Consider the following 20,706-nt stretch of genomic DNA (forward strand, 5'->3'; position numbering starts at 1 on the left):
CCCTCACAACACCACAGCCACAAAAGCCCAAGAACCCCAGCAGCTGCCGGCCCTGCACCTGCCCAGGCTGAGCTTTGTCTTCGTCCAGAGAGACCAGCACAGAGGCCTGGACACACTCGGACGTCCCGGAGGGCAGGGAGGCTGGGGTGGGACAGGTACCTGGCCGCGGCGGGTCTCACAGTTGTGAAGGTAGCTCAGGTGGTAGATCTTCAGGTTTAATGTGCCAAAATTCAGGTACTTCAAGAAAACCTGAAACAGGAATTACAGCAACAGTAGTTAGAAACTCCGGTTTTCAGAAGGTGCTCAGGTGTGCAAGGGTGGAGAGGCACGCAGCCGCCTGGAACGGGGCCCACGCCCAGCACCGAGGTCAGCGCACACGGGCCTGTTTGTGTGCAGACACACACAGGTGTGCAAGAGACACAGAGATGAGCTCATGGAACCAAGCACAGGAGAGGGACACACAGGCCTCAAGGGAGCACGCACCACCCGCCAGCACAGGACAGACCGGGGACAGAGCTGGCCCACGTACAGAGGCGTGCACGCCCAGAAGGCCCCCCAACACTCACGTCTTCGTCTTCACTTGTGAAACATGGGCCGTTGAGCTTGTTCACGGCCATGATGACAGCCACGACATCTTTGCCATTCATGATGGGTGTGGCCAGAATGTTCTTTGTCACGTAGTCGGTCAGCTCATCAGCAAAGGAGCTGAAGTGGGGGCACTGGGCAGCAAGAGGAGAGAAAAGAGAGGCCGTCAGTCTGTAGACCTGGAGCCCTGGCTCCCCCCGACCCAGTGGGGGGCAGGGTTAAGCTCCACGGAAGCCACCGCCCAGGCCAGTGCTAAGCCCCAGGTGGCCCTGCCCCAGGCATCAGGAGCCCAGGAAGCATAAGAGCACATGGCCCATGGCCTGTCCTTGTGGCTCCAGCCTCTATCCCCCCACTCAGAGCCACTAACCCCAGCCCTCGATCACAGACTTTGCTGAGTCCTCACAAGGCCTGGGCTGTGGCAGGCCTGGGCCCTCCCACACCTGCTGTCATCTGGCCAAGCCACCTTCTTGGGTACCTCTGGAGTCGCCCATCTGTCTGTCCATAAGTCCCTCCTAGCTCAGGCTGCCCTCTCCTGCCTTCACCTGCCCTCGGGCCAGCCCCAACATGTTCCTTCCCAAAAGTCTGTCAGCTGAATAAAGGGTGAGTGTGAGTCAGGGTGGAGGGTCCTCTGCGGGTCTCCTGGGGCCATGCTCCAGCCAGCGTCTGCTCCATGGGGCCCGTTGCCCGTATGATAAGGCATTAATCCACTTGTGGCCCCGAGGGCAGGTCCTGCTAGTCTTAGAGTCGCTCCCTGGGGCCTCTCCTTGGCTGGGGGCTGGTTGAGGGGCCCTTAAGTTCTGTTTCTACAGGGAACAGGTCAGCTGGGCTTTGTCTCGGCCCAGGTATGGAGTGTTACCAGGATGAGGCCCCTCCAAGTGGCTAAGATTCTGCCGTTCAGGGTGGATGTGACTCCAAGTCCAGCCTCCTACTTCCTGGGTGCTGATATTTATTTACATGAGGCCAAGGGGACAGCTCAGAGTTGGACTGCCTAGGTTGGGGCCTGGACCTGCCACTGTGTGACCTCCAGGAAGATCGGGATGGCCCTGTGCCCCTCTCCTCCCTGGTCACCTTGGGTTGAGTGAGGAAATCCCTGTAATTTCTCCCTACATTTTGTTATTATTATTTGTTGTTAAAGGAGCTCTTTTGGGTTTACTCAAGGACTGTCAGTCTTGTGGCAGACAGAGGTGTGACTGACCCCACATGACTTCCTGTGCCCTCTCTGTGCCTCGGCCTCCTTGCAGCCCAAGGATGGAGCGGCCACTGTCCAGCCTCCCTTGCATGGGCAGCTGGGCCACAGTTCAGGCCAGTGGGAGGTCGGAAGAAGACTGCTGGGGACAAGAACAGTCCATGTTCTCATGAAGAGGTGCATGTGTCTGGTGCCAACCTGTCCCCTGCCTCTCCTGCCTGATTATGGGGATGCGGCTGTCACCTGCTGCCACAGGGCACCTGGCGTCAAAGGGAAATCAACACGGGATCCCTGGAGGCGGCAGGAGCGCAATCTCACCCCGGGGCTGAGCACATGCATGAGCTCAGGGCTGTTTGCACATCTCCACGTTCCACGTCTGTGCTCTCTGGTCACCTTCCCAGTGCTTGCTGCTCTGGGGTTCTGCCGTCCTGGCCACACAGCCCCATCTCCTGGCAGGCCCTCGGCTCTGCCCCAGACTTTCCTTACTGCCCTTCAGCTGCATTCCCCTGCTCCCACCTGGGGTCCTGCACAGTGCCCCCTGCTCCCAGGTGCCCCACGCCAGACCAGACACCCCTGCTTGCTCCTACCACACTGGGGCCTTCACCCCGTGGCCCGTGGCTCTAGCTTCTCGGTGTGTCTCCCACACGCTAGGTGCAAGCTGAAGGGAGCCTCAGGAAGGTCAAGAGCAGGTTCTGGCCAGGAGCTGTGCTCTCTGAACAGAGTCACCCAAGGGCTGGGGTCACCTGCATTCCACATCCTTATAGCTTGTGCCTGTTCGGGCGCCCTGCCTGCATCTTCTACTCCACTGTCTCCATATCAAGGCTCCCACCCGGCTTCTCTACTGAATCAGACCCTGCAGTCCCAGAGCCTCGCTCGGGGCCCCAGCCACCTTGAGGGCAGTGGGTGACGCTCAGGCTCCCGGAAGCTCTGTAACCACAGTGTAAGAGTAGGAGCAACCCCAGGCCCATTGCATCCTAAGCCTCATTCCCAAACATCCATGCTCTCGTGCTCCCCATTCCAGGGGTTGGAACCCACCCAGCACCCCATGGAAAGGACCCTGCTGTCACCTTGGCACCTCCGTCCCCCCTCAGCTTCAGTAGGTCTAGGGGTCCTGTGACTGCTCGAAAGTGCCCCCACCCTGCCCCTACTGCCTAGACCCTCATCATTGTCACCCGCTGCACCCACCTGCCTCCTGGCCCATCTGTGCTCTGCAGGGCCAGCCTGGTAATGCTGCCCTCCTCCCTCTTCTGAGCTGGCCTGGCTCCCAGAGCTTCCCCACAAAGCTGTGTCCCTAATGCCAATTCAGCCTCCTTTGACCCTACAACAGCTGGCTGCCACAACTGGGGTCTGGACGCCTTGGCAACATGCAGGACGCTCATGATGGGCTGTTTCTGGGCCCACAGCTCTCTGGAGTGGGGTCAGACACCACCACAGAGCCAGGACCTGGGTCTGGTCCTGCTCAGTCGCTCGGTGGCCATGGCTGAGCCGTGTCCCCTCCACAGCCTTCCAGCGCCTTCTGCCTAGCTGCCTTGCCATGAGCCCTCGGGGGTCTTAAGAGCTGCAAAGTGGTGGTGGGGTGATGTTGCAGCCCCGCGGTGTCTTCCTCCTTGCTGCCCGCAAGGGGTCCCTGTCCCCCAGGCACACACCGCTCTCCCAAAACAGCCCCCCACGCTTTTCTCATAGAGCGAGGAAGGTGCTGGAGTCTCAGATGGAGCAAGGCTCTCTGCCTCAGTCTCCCCTCTGAAGACAACATGACACTTGCAATGCTTAGGTCTTCGTGATGCACTTAATGGAAACTTGTTTTTTGGCTGATTTTGACCGTGCTCTCAGTTCCACTGCATCTGAGATCAACAAGACTCAGATCAGCCCTGAGGCTTGAGGCCAACATATGCCCCTCGCCCACTGGGGAGAAATCAGAGTGGGTTGTCCTGATGGAGGTAGAAGGGTCTCGAGAAGCCAAGGCCTCAGGGAGGGGAAGGGCACAGGGCCTAGGACAGCCATGCCAACTGGACCAGACCCTCACACAGCACAGGCTTGGGTCGGGGGGAGCCGGAGGACAGAGCCCTGGAGGCTGAGAGGTCCAGCCCAGACTCTGAGAACAGAGGGGACTAGATACAGGGAGAGAAGGGGCAGCGAGAACCGCTCAGTGCATATCCCCGCACCTCTCCCTGCCGCCGGATCCCCTTCTGTTCCGGGTAGTTCAGGCTCCTGATATTCTGATGCATGGGGTGACCTATTTCTTAAAATGGAGTGAAGATGAAGCTAATCCCAGAGATTACTATATTCAGGTCGCTGGACCCAGGGTTGTTTAGAGCAGATAAATGTAAGAGGATTGCAACCACTTCCTTCCCCCGCCCCAGAGTGGGCCTGGGGGGATGTGCACGTGTCTCTTTGTCTCCAGGGACTAGGGTCCAGTGGCTGTTCCAGGAGAAGCCCGTCCCAGTGGCAGTCCCCTCTGGATTGCTTCACAGAAAGTGGAAGAGGCTGGTCCAGGTCCTGCTTCCCCGTCTCAGAGGTGGGCAAGGGAGAGGAGGGGAGAAGCCGGTGGCTCTTGTTCTCCCCCAGCAACCCTTTCTGCTCCTTCTTCTTGGAGCCCCTCCTCCCCGTGCTCACCTTGGGGGCCTCTGTCCCCCCCCACACACCGTATCCAATGGGCACCTCCATCCCCCAGCCCCACCCACCCCGGTCTGCACCCCAGGATTCTTGAACTCCTAGGGCACCAGTGCCACAGCCATCCCCTGGCCGGATCTCAGCTCCATGCACTGCTGTCTCTCCTTGCTGCCCAGCCTGGGCCAGCCCTGGTCTCCCTGCTGCTTCTCCCGAACCCGCAAGCTTGCCAGTGCCGGGAAGCAGCAGGGTCTCCTATGGGGTTCTGAGTTTTGGGCTCTGGGGCCCACTGGCCCTTCCTTCTGAGCCTTTGCGCCAGCCCCTGCTCTGACCCCTTCCTCCCCAGTCCTCCATCCAGGGACCTGTGGGTCAAGAGGGCAGCAGGGTCTGCCCAGACCACCCTCCCAGCTGCCTCCAGGCTGGCTTCCTTCCTTCCCGCAATCTCTGGCCCAGCCCACCCCACTTGCCCCCCTGCCCCAGGCTGCCTTCCTGAGAGCAGAGGTCCCCCCCGGATCCCGCAGGCTGACCCACTCTATGGGACCCGTAGGGACTCCTCGCCGACCCTGCCTGTTGTGGCCCAGAGCCCACCTCTGTCACGTCCGTGATGTTCACCATCTTCTTGGTCTGAGCCACATGGCCCACAACCCCAATGTCCAGCGGGAAGACGATCTCAGAGTCGGGGGGCACCAGGCAGTCCTCCAAGACACTGCCGGGCTGCACACTGAAGAGGCGCGTGGCTAGCTCAGCCACACCGTTGCGCTGGCGGTACATGAAGAGGCTGCAGCGGTCGGCGTGCAGGATGGTGCAGAGGCGTCGCAGGATCTTGAAGACCACCCGCTCCATGTTCACGTTCTCCTGCATGTCCTGCACCAGCTCGAACAAGGCTGCACTCTCCTCCACCTGGCACAGCTCGCGGAAGCTGGTGCAGGCTGCTTGCTGGCCATCCTCGCAGGCGCCAGCCACATTCTCGGGGCTCAGCTTCTTCCCAAAGTACTCGTCCGAGAAGCCGGGGTTCTGGTCGAGGAACTGCTGCACCTGTTCCTCACTGAGGCTCATGGTGTCCCACTGCCTGTCCGGGAGAGGCTGCTGGTTCCCAAGCACACACAGACTCCAGCAAACACTGTCATCAGCAAAGCCTTTCTTAGTGACGATTACCGAGTCCTGGGAGGGCACAAGCTGACTCACCCATGCCTGCCCCCCTTGGCTTAGATCTTGGACTTTCCACTCCCTGCCCCTGGGAAAATCAGACCCCCTGGAATGGGGGCAGCTGGGTCACAGCCCGGGGGCTTCTGCCTGTGGCGGGGGTCCTGGGCAGCCAGTGGAGCAGGCCCTTACACCTAATCCCCCAGGGCGGGTAATACAAACACCGTGACCCTTTCTGCCTGGGGGATTGCAGCCCCACATCTCCTGGCACTCAGACCTGGGCTCCGGGGCGCTGGGGAGGTGGGGCACTGCCTCGTGGAGATGCCGCCCAGCCCTAAGCAGGGAGGGGGACCCCAGTACAGTGCCGAGGTCAGCAAGTGCAGCTCCATGGCTCCACCTTCATGGAGGGAAGCGACAAGAGGGGAGGAAGGTGGCCCAGCATCCATTGTGGAGGTGGGACCACAAGATGGGGGTTTGCAGAGACTTTCCCTTCTCTTTGATGGTGAGGAGGTGGCCTCGCAGGGGAGGGGTTTGCACGCGACAATAGGTCACCTGAGTGCACAACAGAGCTTCTCTGTTAAGAGCTAGCACCCTTAGCTAGAGGTTGTCTTAGTGGATCACCAACACACATCTTTTTCCTTGGCCCAATCCCTACGTATTAGGCACTTTTATTCATACTGCTAGACCCTCTCCTCACACAGAATCCACAACCACACTGTGGGCACTGCCATGTTGTATAGATAAGATTGTTCCTGAGCATATGTGCTTCAAGCAGTCTGGCTTCCTAGACAGCAGCTGGGCGCCTCTCTCCTTATCCACCTGCCCAGGTGTTATACAGACGCTAGCTTCTCTATGGGCCGTGGTGTGACAAAAAGTTTGGATTAAAACTGGAGGACGTGCCCATGTCTGTCTGACTCTCCAGCTGCTGGAGTGCCCTTCACTTCTCTCAAGAGACTGTGTGCACATGTGTGTGCATGCACGATCATGTGTGTACATGCTGCATATGCACATACATGTGTGCATGCGTGTGCATGTGCAAGTGGGCTGCGTGTACAAGTGCATTGTGTGCGTGCACAATCATGTGTGTACATGCTGCACATGCATATACATGTGTGCATGCGTGTGCATGTGCAAGTGGGCTGAGTGTACAAGTGCATTGTGTGCGTGCACAATCATGTGTGTACATGCTGCACATGCATATACATGTGTGCATGCATGTGCGTGTGCATGTGGGCTGAGTGTACAAGTGCATGCGTGTACGTGCACAATCATGTGTGTGCATGCTGCATATGCATAGGCATGTGTGCATGCGTGTGCATGTGCAAGTGGGCTGCGTGTACAAGTGCATTGTGTGCATGCACAATCATGTGTGTACATGCTGCACATGCATATACATGTGTGCATGCGTGTGCATGTGCAAGTGGGCTGAGTGTACAAGTGCATTGTGTGCGTGCACAATCATGTGTGTACATGCTGCACATGCATATACATGTGTGCATGCGTGTGCATGTGCATGTGGGCTGAGTGTACAAGTGCATGTGTGTGCATGCGTGTGCATGCCCACGGACTGCTGGAGGGCTGGGGTTAAGAGTTACATCCATGGTGTGCACATCACTCCATATACCCCAGCTGTGCACATCACTCAGCAGAGACCAGGTGGGCACCTGGCATTCTGGGCTCACCTTCGGCAACAGCAGCCATGACTGTACCCACAGAGGCAGAAGAAGAACAGTATAGCTGGAGGGACTTCAGGCCCCTCCAAGCCAAGGACCGGGCATCACAAACCCGGGGCCTCGACTGAGGGAACGGCTGAAGGTTTCCTCATGTTGCCTTTTAACCAGGATGTAGGGTTTGTGTGTAGTTCTGAATCTTACTGCACTCAGCTGATAAAGATGTGTGTTCGTGCATATATGCACACAAGTGTGAGTGTGCGCACATGTGTGATCGCGGGGCCAGGGAACTTCTCGTGCCTAGACACGTTTTCTCAGCACAAGCCTTGGTTCTGGGGGTCTTTCCCTGTGGGCTCTGGGCTGGCGCCTCGCAGCTGTGCTGGCCATAATGGGCCCAGCTGGCCGAGCGCCGGGCACAGGCCCTTGTGCTCTGACATTCTTGTCTCTGCTTAGTCACACAGCAGACTCCTTTCAGGGATCTGCTCTGAGCATCCCACTTTTCCTAAAAATAGTGAACTCTGCCTGGGGACTGCGGGAGAAGAGGGAGGCAGGTGCTGTGGGTGCGGTGCTGTGGTGCTTAGATTTGGGGCCAGGGGTGGGGGTCACCTTGCTCTGAATTCAGTCCCCAGACAGCTTCCAGAGCCTTCCAGCATATTGTCTTCAGATGCTCAGAGCTGCAGTCCAAATTATGCCTGATGTGAGGGACATGCCAATGAGGCAGCCATCTGGCTGAGCGGTCCAGGGCAGCAGGGTCTTTGGGGGTCACTTCCCAAATCCTTGGCTCACTCCACCCCGAGGCCCACTCGGCTGCAACCGCCCTCCCTGCTTCTGCTCCCTGACTCCTGCCAGATGGCTCCTTCCCTGCAGGGCTGAGGGCATGGGTCAGAGTTGTGAAGCTCACCTGCCTATGGAGCACTGGGTGGGGCAGGCCCTGGGGCAGGGGAGGCCCGCCGGGGAGGGATGCACCCTGTGTCTGGTAGCTGTAGGGCTAGGTCACAGCTGTGGGAGCGACATGGCCGTGGGATCAGAGGCGCAACGTACTCAGGTCGGTGGGGCAGAGGGGGGTCCTTGCAGCGTGGGCGGGGAGCAGAGGAGGTTGCTGGTGGAGGAGCTCAGGGCACTGTTGTGCCATAGCCAGACACCTGGGGCGTGCCCCCACCCCTCGCCTTTACACAGTGTGCCCACCAGACCTACACTGTGGTGCCCGCGTCACCGTACCTGTCGGTTTCCTCGCCCCTGAGCCTGCAGTGTTTGCAGGTGTGGGAGCCCTGAGCATCAGGAATTAACGTCCCTGGAGGAGTCCTTGACCTGTGACTCATGGGGTCGTGGGTAGATACCCCAGCTTCCTCCCCTGTGGGCCCCCAGGGTAACTGCTGAACCACACATTGGCTGGATCTGCTCCTGAACCCCATCTCATTTCCTGACACACCCACTGATGATGCCTGGGGCCCCTGAGCAGCCCTGAAGGGGCGGACCCTTGATGCAGTTAGGGTTACACCTGTGGGATAACCTGTGAAATGCACTTTTGAGGTACACCCGAGAGGCATGCCTGTGATGTGTGCCTGAGCTACACCTATGGGTACACCTCTGAGATGCTCTCTGTGACGTGTGTGCACGAGAGACACTCCTGAGGAACACCTGAGAGGTGCGCCCGTGAGGGGGGGCCTGTGGATACCCCTCCGATGTACACCCGTGTGCAAGGGCCCATCAGATACGACAGGTAGCCTCTCCACAAATGAATGTGGGACATGTTTGAGGAGAAATGGGATTTCTCCTTTGCTAGGTTCCTATTAATTTTACCTCATCATAATGTGGGATTTCAAAATTAGCAAGTACACCCTGGGAGCCATTTATAACAAGAAATATGTCTTAAATAGCTATTACATGAAGAGAACTCCAGTATCTTATCCCAAACTGTGGAGAGGATGCAATCTCACAAGTAGCATTATGCCTGAAATTAAAATTAACCAGTCAAGAGGAATGGCAGGGGATGGCAGGGATGAGAAAAATCAGAGTTCACACTCAGGAATCTCATTCCATTTCCAGTGCACAGAACTGACAAATCCATCAGGCCTTTGTACTTCCATAGGGTGAGTTTTGCCAGAGGAATGATAGGAGAGGTGCTAACTGGCCATGTCACCAGTGGGAAAAGGGTGGGGTCAGTGGGGAGATGCCTCAGATTCTGACCCCAGGATGGGGCCTGGGGCATCGTGTGGGCTGAGGGTGGGCATGCACCCACAACCCTGGCTCCATCCTCTGCTCCCACCAGCTACCTGACCTCAGGGAAGTCTCTCAGCTTCTCCAGGCCCCCACTTGGCTTCTGGTCAACAAGATCTTGCTGTGGGGTTTTTTTTTTAGGGGGGTGAGAAATGGTGATATAAAGTATGTGGCATGGACACCAGCACACCGTGAGGTCCTACTTACAATAGGCCATTGAGAACCCCATCCCTGCGTGACCACATCTGGAGGATGTGGGAGAGGATGGAGACCTAAGTGGAGGGGGTATGGAAGGAGGAGTGCAGAGTAGGGGGTAGTGGGATGAGGGGCTGATGTAGCCACTTGTCTGGGCTCTGTGCTGACCTGGGTGGGTCGGTGGGGGGGGGCATTTATGGCAAATCTTGGGTAAGGAATAATGTTGGACCAAGAAGAGAAAGCCAAGGCCTGAGCTTGGTGTTCGGGGAATGGCGTCCAGGAGGGATCAGCACTTTCTCACTCATTTTGTGGTTATCTTCTGGTAGGGCAGACTCAGGTTTGATGTGCCTGAGCCCCTGTCATGGGGTGGGGAACTGCAAACCCCAAGACCACGTGCCTCTGCTGGGACTGTGGGGGGACGGCCAGCTCCTTGTGGTCCTAGGGACTGCCAACTGGAGCATAAAGGGCAGACGTGGGGGCAGGAGGCAGAACACACATCCTTCTGATGGTCTGGGCCTCCCTGGCTCCATCCCAGCAGGATCTGGGGTGCTTTCAAGGGCAATTTGGGGGGTTCGTGACTGGTTGTCCCTGGTAAGCCCACACCCAGGGGCAGCAGGTCGCGGAGGGGAAGGGCAGGAGCTGCGGCAGCGGCTGAGGTGTCCCCTAGTCCAACAAGCTAAGGGCTGGCCCCAGCTGCCTGACTTACAAGAGAGGTCATCTTAGTCCGGCTGCCGGTTAACCACGGCTTCGATGTGACCTCAGGCAGGACTGTCAGAAAAACTGCCCAGCTGAGCCCAACCCAGATGAGTGACCCACAGAACCATGAACAAATGAAATTGTTTCAGCCACTAGTTTTGGGACATTTTTTCACGCCGCAAATGTAACTTACACTCCTGGGTTCTCTAGAAAACAGAGCCTGGGACATGGCTTAAGTGCAAATACATCATAAGGGGGATTCGATCCCAGGCAGCAGTGGGGGTGGCCAGAAAGTGAGTCAGGGAGGGTTGGAGCAAAGCCATGCTAGCACCCTGAGCCTCGGCTCGCAAGGACCTCTGGTTGTCCCTCAGGCTGGCACAGAGAAACCACACCTCAGAACAGCCACAGAAGGAGGACGGAGGGGGATTTTTCTCTACTCCTTCAGTGTCCTGCTTCCCCCTGGCCAGTTTGCCCACATGAAATGAGCTCTCCACATCTGCAGGGTACTCCCACCTCCTTGTCAGCCATTCAGAAACCCAGAAGCCCTGCCCCATCGAGTGGCATTTCATCCACAGTCAGAAATGGCAGGAAAAGCCCACCATAAGGGGGAAGGTGCCCTCCCTGGGCAAGAGACTGGTCAGCACCAGGTGGGCCAGGTGGGCAGTCGGAAGTGGCTGAGGTGGACCAGAGGCAAGGACCTGGGACACTAAGACAATTCCAGGGCCAGCATGTCACCACCAAACAGGATGCAGCTCTTCCATTGGAATAGAACATGTAGAAGTCACACGGGAAAACACGTATTGTCGGAGAGCTAGAGATGCAGAGAAAGATCACGCCTCCACCTGCCACGAAGAGGTAAAGTGTCCATGGGAGGAGGTGCAGACCTCACTCACTAATGCTGTTTCCATCCCAAGAGCTACATGCATACTGATGGTGTCAGATCTCTCCAGACTGCCTCCTCTTCGCACGCACATTGATGTGAACCATTCTGTAATGAAACCACAGGATGCAGGACATTTCATAACCTGCCCATCAAAATTTTTGGTGGCTTCACAGAGTTCTATTCTATTCTATTTCCATAGCTTCTTCAATTTCCTCTTCATGGACATTTAGGGTATTTCTGTTTGGGTTTTGAGGGAAAATAAACTATGCCCTCTTCTCTGCTCAGTTCTGGAACAGGTGGGAGAGTGGATGGAGGAGTGGAAACTTTGTTGCTGACGGCACCCCACGGAGGAGTGGCCTTGTGTGCTGGCCAGGTGGCCAGAGCCAGGGCAGCCCACATTTGTCCCAAACACACATCCAGGGGAAGAGAGCAGAAGAGATGGGATCTCCAAAGCGTACAGAACTTTAATGGTTTCACTTCATGCAATCAAAAGAAGGACCAGTAGCTGTGACTGCTAACCGGGTAGCACTCCACCTCCATGGGATGGGTGCCCAGGGAGCAGGGAAGCAGAAGCAGACACCCTCTCAGCACCACTGGGGTTTGCTTGTCTTTTCTTTTCAAAACTGTAACAGAGAAGGCTGTGGTGAATTAACTTGTGCTTTTTGTTTTATAACTTGGAATTTGTGAATGTGATCTTATCTGGAAATAAGGTCTTTGCAGAGGTAACCAATTTAAAATGAGGGCCCACTGGATTGGCGTGGGCCCTAAATCCAACCACTGGTGTCTTTATAAGAAAAGGCCATCTGAGGACGGAGGCAGAGATTGGAGGGCTGGTCTAAAAGCCGAGGGACCCCAAGGATTGCAAGCGCCACCAGAGGCTGGAGAGAGGTCTGGAGCGTATTCCCCTCACAGCCCCCAGAGGGAACCTGCTCTTGGTCTTGGACTTCTGGTCTTGGATCAGAACTGAGAGACAATACATTTCTGTTGTTGTAAGCCCCCACTTTGTGTATTTGGTTAGGACAGCCGTAGGTGACTCACAAGGTGTGTGGAGGGGGGGGCAGGTTTGGCCCATGGGCTACAGTTTGCCTCTCTAAGCCAGCCTCAGCCTTCTGTCCAGACTGGTTGGGGACCAGAGCTCAGCCACACTGAATGTTTCCTGACAACTGCTACAGGGGCAGAGGGGGAAGCTCCTTGCCCACATTGAGCAGTCATGGCTCTTTCCTTCCTCTGGACCTACCCCAGTTGCAGCTGTCTTGGGGAAGACAAGTCTGAGGTGGAGCCAAGACCAGAGGACAGAAGAGCCTAAGAACTTGTAGGGACAGAGCTGGAACCAGCCCTCCCCCTGCAGTTTGTTGTTCCAGCCATTTGAGCAGCTTTTCTGTAACCGCAGAGGAAAGATTGTAAGACATTTGTCTGTGCATCACAGTTCAGTTACTGTACTAGTCAGGAACCCCGGGAGAAACAGAACCAACAGGGTATAGAGAGGGAGAAAGAAGGAGATTTATGTCAAGGAATTGGCTTGGGCAGTTATGGAGGCTGAGAAGTCCCACAATCTGCTGTCCACAAGTTGGAGACCCAGGAAAGCAATGGTGTATGTTCCTGCCCCAGCTCAGCAGTCTGGCAGAAGGAATTCTCCCTTTGTCCACTGTTTGTTCTAGGCTAACCCTCAAAGGGTTGGACGAGGCTGCTTTACTGAGTCCACCAATTCAAATGCTGATCTCATCTGGAAACACTCACAGACCCACCCAGAAATCATGTTTAGCCAAGTATCTAGGTACCTGGTGGCCTAGCCCAGGTGACTCATCAAATTCACCACTGCATTTACTAAAAGATCAGCTGTTGTACCCTACAAAGCCAGCTCTGATAACCAGGCCCTGCCAAGTGGAATTTGGCCCTCTGAGACCACAGTCTCCCCAGTGGGCAGCTGCAACAGACACCCCCAAGCCAGTGCTTGCCCCTGAGGACAGCAGCTGGGGCTGAGCCAGCCCAGACCTTAGATGTGCATTATCGCCCCTTCTGCTCTGTCCCATGAACTTCTGCTCAGCTTCCACATGGAAGCCTCCCAGCTCCATCCTGCCTCCAAGCACTGAAATGAGGTTTTCCCACCCAGAGACCATTGCCAGCACCACACATACAGGATGTGAATGCTACGTGGGGCAGCCTCAGAGATGAAGCTGGAAGTGTCCTGGGGTGGGTGGGCAGCGATAAGCTGGGGCCCAGCCACCTGGGTGCTCAGTGCTGCTGTGAGGTCCTGCTCAGAGCAGCCAGGATAGTAGCAGAGGCCAGCTTGAACTGCCTTAAACAGGAAGGAAATGTGTCATCTCACACAACCCAAGTTCAGGAGGTTGGGTGACCTGGGGTCCCCTGCAGCAGTACAGTGTGGGTCCTATAGCTCAAGGGCTGGCTTCTCTCTTCTTGCCAGCTCTGCACCCCTCAGCATTGACCGGGGGTCCCCAGCTCGTGGCAGGGGCAGTCAGGGCTGACTGGCTTATCTTGGGCCCCCAAGAAGTCACAGAGTCCAGCAGAGCCCACAGTGGAAAGGGGAGGGACCCCTGAAAGGCATGGCCTCTAGGGAGAGGTGGCCCACAGTGGACTCCACACAATGGGTTGCTTGCAGTTGAGTCCATGCAACAGAGACCATATGGTCTTTTTTTTTTTCTGTTTTTTAAAGAGAGAGAGAATGAGAGAGAGAGAGCATGAGAGGGGGAGGGTCAGAGGGAGAAGCAGACCCCGCTGAGCAGGGACCCCGATGCGGGACTCGATCCCGGGACTCCAGGATCATGACCCGAGCCGAAGGCAGTCGCTCAACCGACTGAGCCGCCCAGGCGCCCCAAGATTTTATTTATTTATTTGAGAGAGAGAGAATGAGAGAGAGCACATGAGAGGGGGAGGGCCAGAGGGAGAAGCAGACTCCCCGCTGAGCAGGGAGCCCGATGTGGGACTCGATCCTGGGACTCCAGGATCATGACCTGAGCCGAAGGCAGTCACTCAACCAACTGAGCCACCCATGTGCCCCGACCATATGGTCTTAAAGCCTAAAATATTTACCATCTGGCCCTTGACAGAAAATGTTTGCTACCTCCTGGCTTAGGTTAATCATAGCCCAACCCTAGAGCTGGTGGAGGTGTTGGAGGAGGACATTGAGAGGACTTGACAGCTGGTCGACCTGTGAGTTGGACCTGGGTAAATGGAGGCTCTTCATTCCCTCCTCTGTCCTTGGAATGTTCATTCTGCTTGACCTCCCCACTCCCAGAAGCTGTTCCAAAGAAAGGACTTGAGAAAGTAATGTGTTGAGATCATCTGGATGGTATCTCTGACTGAACACCATTAAGACCATTATGTAAACGTTTAAGATTCTGGAAGGCAGATGTGAAGATCTCCTTGTCTTGTGGCCACCCCAGACAAGACTCATGGGTGAATTTCCCTGCTTCTTAAACTTGTCATTTGCCAACCTGAAGTAGATTGCCTCTTTCTTCTGTCTCTTCCTGCCCTTTCCGTCTGGAGACCTGTTTCAGATTTCACCTGGGAAGCTCCCAAGGAGGTTGCAAATGAACAGGAGGGTCATTGTCCCTGAGCTACCTGGGCTACTTGGAAGAGGATGGATGTCTGAACAAAAGTCGCGTCCTATAAACATCCAATGGCACCTGCTGGGGCAGGCTTTGGGTGAAGCACTGTTGGCACCAATGGGGACTGGAGTTTACTGTAGGTTTGGTTTCCCTCTTCATCCTGTTTCTCAGCCAGCCAAGAAGATTGGCATGTCCCAAGCCTGGAATCTCAGAGTGGGACTCACCACAGGAAGGGAGACTGAAGAGACAGATGGAATGCATTAGACAACAAGGAATAAGGGACAGCGTCCTCAATTCAGAGGAGACGTGTGATTATAGTGGACTGAGACAGAAAAACTCAAGTAATGATCATAGAGCCAAGGACCAAGAGGGGGACTGAAAAGCCCCATGATAGAATAGTCTGGCTCAAAGGATCAGTCTGCTCCGAAGAAACTATAGCTGCAAGTAAGGTGGCTTCAGGGCCCGGAGTTGGGAGAAAACACTATTGCCCAGCTGGGGTTGTAAAGCAGTGGCCAACACTCTAGTAACAGGATTGAGATCCACCCCTCCATCCCTGCAATTAACCTCAAGCAACTGACCTGTGGCTTTGGCTAATGTGGGAGGAAGTGAGAAAGTTACTTCTAAATAGCCATAATGTAGGTTCACCATTGCCTTTTATCCCATTTCCATAAAAACACCACATCCCCAAAAGGGTTGTTTCCCCATGTGGGGTCCCATAATGAAGAGGACACAGCGCAGCTGTCCAGCAACCATGTGATGTGAGTGAGGGTATTTTGGTTGTTGTAAGCCATGCTCATCTGAGACTGTTTACTACCTCAGCATAACGCAAGAAGTTAACTTTTTTTTTTTAAACCACAGATGCAGAATTGAGTTAATCCTGTTCCCTGGTTCATGAGCCATTATCATCATGGGTCCATGCAAGGCCTCTCTTGTATCTTACTTTATCCATCCATCCTATTTATCCAACCTGCATCCCTTCCCCATCCCCCATCCATCTATCCATCCACCATCCATCTGTCCTCCCAGTTCTTGTATGCAAGTTTGAGTACTCCCATTTAGTATCTTCCATCAGGTAGCACCTTAAAAAAGTTGTGGGGGAGTATAAAGAAAAAGTGAAAATTTCTTTTAGGAATTCAAGTTCAATTCACTTGTTATTTTAAGCTACTAAGCAATGTTTAAAGGAAAATTTATAGCATTAAATGATTATATAAGAAAAGAAGAAAGGTCTCAAATCAGAACTAGAAAAAGAAGAGCAAACTAAAGCCAAAGTAAGCAGGAAAAAGGTACTAATAAAAGAGCAGAAATCAATGAAATAGAAAACAAACAAAAATAATGAAACTGACCACTAGTTTTTTGAAATGATCAAAAATATTGATAAACTTCTAGTCAAGTTGATCAAGAAAAATCACACAATTTACCAATATCAGGAATGAAAAAAGGAATTTCACTACAGATCCTACAGACACTAAGGAATTAAAAATTTTTCAACATTTTATTCTTTCAGCTTTATTGAAATTTTCTTTTATAAATTCAAGTTCAAACTAAGAGATTTGATTCACTCATTGTTATTTTAAGCCACTAAACCAGAGGTAAACAAAACAAAACAAAACAAAACAAAACCTCACAGCCTGGCTGGGCTTATCACCTTGTGTGGGAATATCTTACTTTTCAGATTCACTGTGTGCTCCTTTGTCCTGCTTAAGTGTGTACACCATGTGGCACCTGACCAAGCCCACTGCTCTACCTGTCCATGCAGTGAGGGCTGGAGTTTTCTGCTGCAGCCCAAGAGACGTGCATGCAGGCTAATGGCCATGCACCAGCCACTGGGAGGGACCCACTGGCCATGGGGGACCAACACTCACAACTAAAGCTGACCTTGGTCTGTGACTTCTAGTGTGAGGAAGCTTGCTCCCTTCAGTGCTTGACTGTGCTGTGGTTTTTTTGATGGCTCTAACACCAAGATGTAGAGGGCAGAAGTATTTGTACTTCTCCTCCTGATAACAGGCAACAGATGCTACTTGCAATGACCAAACAGGATTTATATCAGGAATGCAAGGTTGGTTTAATATTGAAACTCAGGGAATGTCATTTGCCATATTAACAGACTGAAAAAGAAAAACCAATTTATAAGTTCACCACTTACATTGGGACAACTTTATGCCAACAAATCTAAAAGCATAAATGTAATGGACAAATTCCTTGAAAGACACAAACTATTAGCATTCATTAAAAATTTTTTTAACCTGAATATCCCTAAAACTCTTCTAAAATTTTTTTGAATGTATTTGAATTTATAGGTAAAATCATCACAGAAAGAAAACTTTAACCCCAGATGGGTTCACAAGTGAATTCTACCAAACACTTAAGGAAGTGTTTTCTGAAATATTTCTTAATGAAGAAATAATACCAATTTTATACAAACCTTTACAGAAAAGAGGAAATGAGGGAGTATTTCCCAATTCATTTTATGAAGTCAGCATCACTCTGACACTAAAACAAGACAAAAACATCAAAAGAATGAAAACTATAAATAATACCCCAATTAACACAGACCCAAAAATCTTCAACAAAATAATATGCAAAAACGATAGGTGTATCCAACTATGTGTGAATGGATAAACAAATTTTGGTGGAATTAGGCTCAGCAATATGAATGAATGGATAAAAACAAAGCATTATGCCAAATGCAAGAAGCCAGGCATAAAAGAATATATATTTTATGATTCTAGGTATATGAAAATGTATACTAAAGCTATAGCCCAGAAAACAGATGAGCAGGTGCATAGGAGCTGGAGTGAGGAGAGGCAGACTGACAGGAGGCGCTTGTGCTTAGCTGGAATAGCCCTGTATCACGACTGTGGTGATGACTTACACCACTGTGTACGGTTGTCTAAATTCAGCAGTTGTACACTTAAAAATTAGTGATTGCTAATCGCACATAAATTGTGTCTCAGTAAAAAAGAGCACAAAAATCTGAATAGATATATTCCTCATGATCCAACAAAATGCACGCCAAAGCATAGTGGTACACACACATAAGAAAGTTCACAACACCTTTATTTGTTTAAACTATAAACAATCAAATCAAGTCATCAGTAAAATGGATAAATACATTGTGGCATATTCTTATAATGGCTTAGTATCCAGCAATGAAAGTGAATGAGCTACAGACATATCAATCAACGGGGATAAATTTTACAGATATCAAGTTGGATGAAAGAAAGCAGACACAGAGCAATCATGTTCTATAATTCCACTTATATGAAGTTCAAAAAACACACAAAGCCAAACTAAAATGTTTAGGAGTGCATGCCTAGGTGATAACAGTATAAATAAACACAAGGAAGTGGTTTCAAATGAAGTTGGCAGAATCTTTCTGGGAGGGAGGCAGCAATTGGGGAGGGGGCTGCTATGTGCTCTAGTCCTGCAATATTGCTCCTTGACTTGGTGGCAAGTACCTAGATGCTCATTTATAAGTCATTAAGCTGTTACATGTGTATTTTATGGACTTTTTCTGTGGATCTATTATATTTCACAAGATACAAGCATTTAACGTAATAATTAAGGTGCATTCTTGTGTCTCGCAGAACTCACTGGCTCTGGTTTCATGAGAAGGAGTTCTTTAGATTAATCATACCTATGCAGAGTTGGTACATAAATGCGCACACAGCATCCATAAGTGAAGATCAGTACTGATTGTTCCTAGAAAAAGGGGGCTGAGAATTAATAAAGAAGAAACATTTGACTATTTAGCCAGTTAAAAAGATAAAGGATAAAAATACTGAAAAGTTAAATGATAAATTAGAAAAAAATAATTATAATCAGACAAATTAACTGAAGTCAATTCTCTAGGAGGCTGGATTTCAAATGCTAATAAACATGTAAATATTAAAATGAAATTTAAAGCTGATAGGGAAAATATTCTTCACTTGAAGCATGATTACTGTTGCAGTCAGAAACAAACAAACAACACATGATGGTTTGAGTCACCATCTCTGGGCTCTGGTTCCCTGTCTTTAGGTATCAGGTAGTGATGCATCCCGCCTGGAGGTGCTACGCTGGTCCCTGTGGAAGCGTGTGGCACCTGGTGGGCTCTGTGATGTTTAAAATCACTCCTCCTTCCCCAACAACCTGTCTGAAGTCATCGCTCACTGAGGTGTTGCTTCTTTCCAGAGTGGGTCCCCTGCCTGACCTCTGAGTGCCCCAAATCACCCCACTGTGGACCACAGCTACTTCCTCCCAGGGGGCCCCTCTGGCTATGCTGTGTGGCTGGGACGGAAGGGGCTTCACAGTTGAGTCTGGCAGGGGTTGTGGGAAAGGGTTCTGCAAGAAAGCAACAGAATCAGTTTTCAAAATGTGCGTGGGTCATTCCAATTCATACCCCTGGTTATAGGTGTCAGAAATCACTTCAGGTGCAGAGAGGCCCTTCCCATGAGAGAGGGATGGTTATGGGGTCACCCTAAAAGGAAGCTCTGTATAATAGGGACCACAGGGGTGCCTGGGTGGCTCCGTGGGTTAAGTGCCTTCAGGTCAGGTCATTATCCCAGGGTCCTGCTCAGCAGGGAGTCTGCTTCTCCCTCTCCCTCTGCCCCTCCCTCTGCCCCTCCCCCTGCTCATGCTCCTTCTCTCAAATAAATATAAAGTCTTAAAAAAACAATAACAGGGACCACAGACTGCTGCCTCTCCTTCCTGCAGACAGAGGGGAAAACAGGTGACTATCTGCTGAGTGCCAGGCAGCAAATAGGGGAGATTACAATGCTTGCAATGAGCACCATGATGGGGTAGGACTCTTCCACCTGTGCCCCAAATGCTCCCACCAACCCCACATGCCTTCATCTCCTCAACCCAGTCTTGGGCTGAACCCTGGGCAGTGTTCCTCCAAAACACGCACCACAGCATGCACCTGCCCTTCTAGGGTCTCCTCATCCTCAAGATGAATTCCAAACTGGCACGGCTCAAGACCCTTCATGACAGGTCACCTGCTCTCTGCCCCTAACTTTTCTGGAGGTCCAGGAGTTCCAAGCTCTCTCCTCAGGTCTTTGCCTTTCCTCCGGCTGCCTGCTCCCACCTCCCTCGTGGCTCCCTCCTAGAGAGCCTTCCCTTACCTCCACACAGAGGTGAATGCCTCTTCTGCCTGCTGGCCTGGCCTGTTCTCCCAGTGAGCAGAACCAAACAGATATTTAGATTCTGTCCCAGGAGAGAGTGACCCAAGGTTGGTGGCTGGTCACAGCTCATTCATTCACTCATTCACTGAATCCACACAGCCATGTCAGGACTGAATCCATCCTGATGGGGAGGAGCGGGGGGACAAGTTGGACATGGACCCTGCCTGCATTGAGCAACTAATCTGATGGGAAAGACAGACATTTAGACCACCAGGAGTTCCTACCTGTTATGGGGGCCCCTCTGCCAGGAGCTAGGGGGCAGGGAATTGGGGGACACAGGAAGGAGGGGAAGCAGGGAGGGAGGTTAGTGGGGCAGAGGGAGGTGAAGGTTGTGCACAGAGCCTGGGTTTGAACCCTGACTCCACAAATAACTGCCCTGTTCATGGAAAGCCTCTGTGAGAATAACAGGGCCACCTGACTCAGGGTTTGTTGCAAGGATTAAATAAGAAAACCCATGCAAAGCACTCTACAGTGTTTGGAGGACAGCAGACACCCAACAAAAGTTAGTGAGGTGAAGCTAAGATCTAAGAAATGAGAAGGCAGAATCCAGGTGAGGATGTGGCAAGAGAAACATACAGCAGAAAGAGGGAACAGCATATGCAAAGGCCCCATGGCAGGAAGAGGCATGATGAGTTTAAGGAACAGAGAGGTTGTCAGGGGGATGGAAGTGTCTAGCCAAGGGTTGATGGGGGGGGTCACTGAAGGAGAGAGGAGGCCAGACCTCAAAAAAATCCTAAGCTTCTGACCTTCATAGTAGTTACCACACAGCCCCCTTCCAGCCCCGCCCCCGCGG

General features: G+C 52.6%; 1 protein-coding gene across 1 annotated transcript in view; it reads right to left on the reverse strand.

Annotated features, from left to right (window-relative positions):
• Positions 1 to 5,438, reverse strand: part of PDE6B (phosphodiesterase 6B) — a 31,228-nt gene extending 25,790 nt beyond the window's left edge. Inside the window, exons 1-3 of the mRNA XM_081813186.1 lie at positions 4,967 to 5,438; positions 567 to 719; positions 160 to 249 (exon numbers count right to left, since the gene is read on the reverse strand). Coding sequence (XP_081669312.1) covers positions 160 to 249; positions 567 to 719; positions 4,967 to 5,434 — 711 coding nt within the window. The 5' untranslated portion in view covers positions 5,435 to 5,438. The remainder of the gene's footprint in view (positions 1 to 159; positions 250 to 566; positions 720 to 4,966) is intronic.
• Positions 5,439 to 20,706: the final 15,268 nt, after the last annotated feature.

Source organism: Leptonychotes weddellii, chromosome 2 (genome assembly GCF_054177405.1).
Source record: "Leptonychotes weddellii isolate Sample4059 chromosome 2, ASM5417740v2, whole genome shotgun sequence".
Taxonomy (NCBI): domain Eukaryota; kingdom Metazoa; phylum Chordata; class Mammalia; order Carnivora; family Phocidae; genus Leptonychotes; species Leptonychotes weddellii.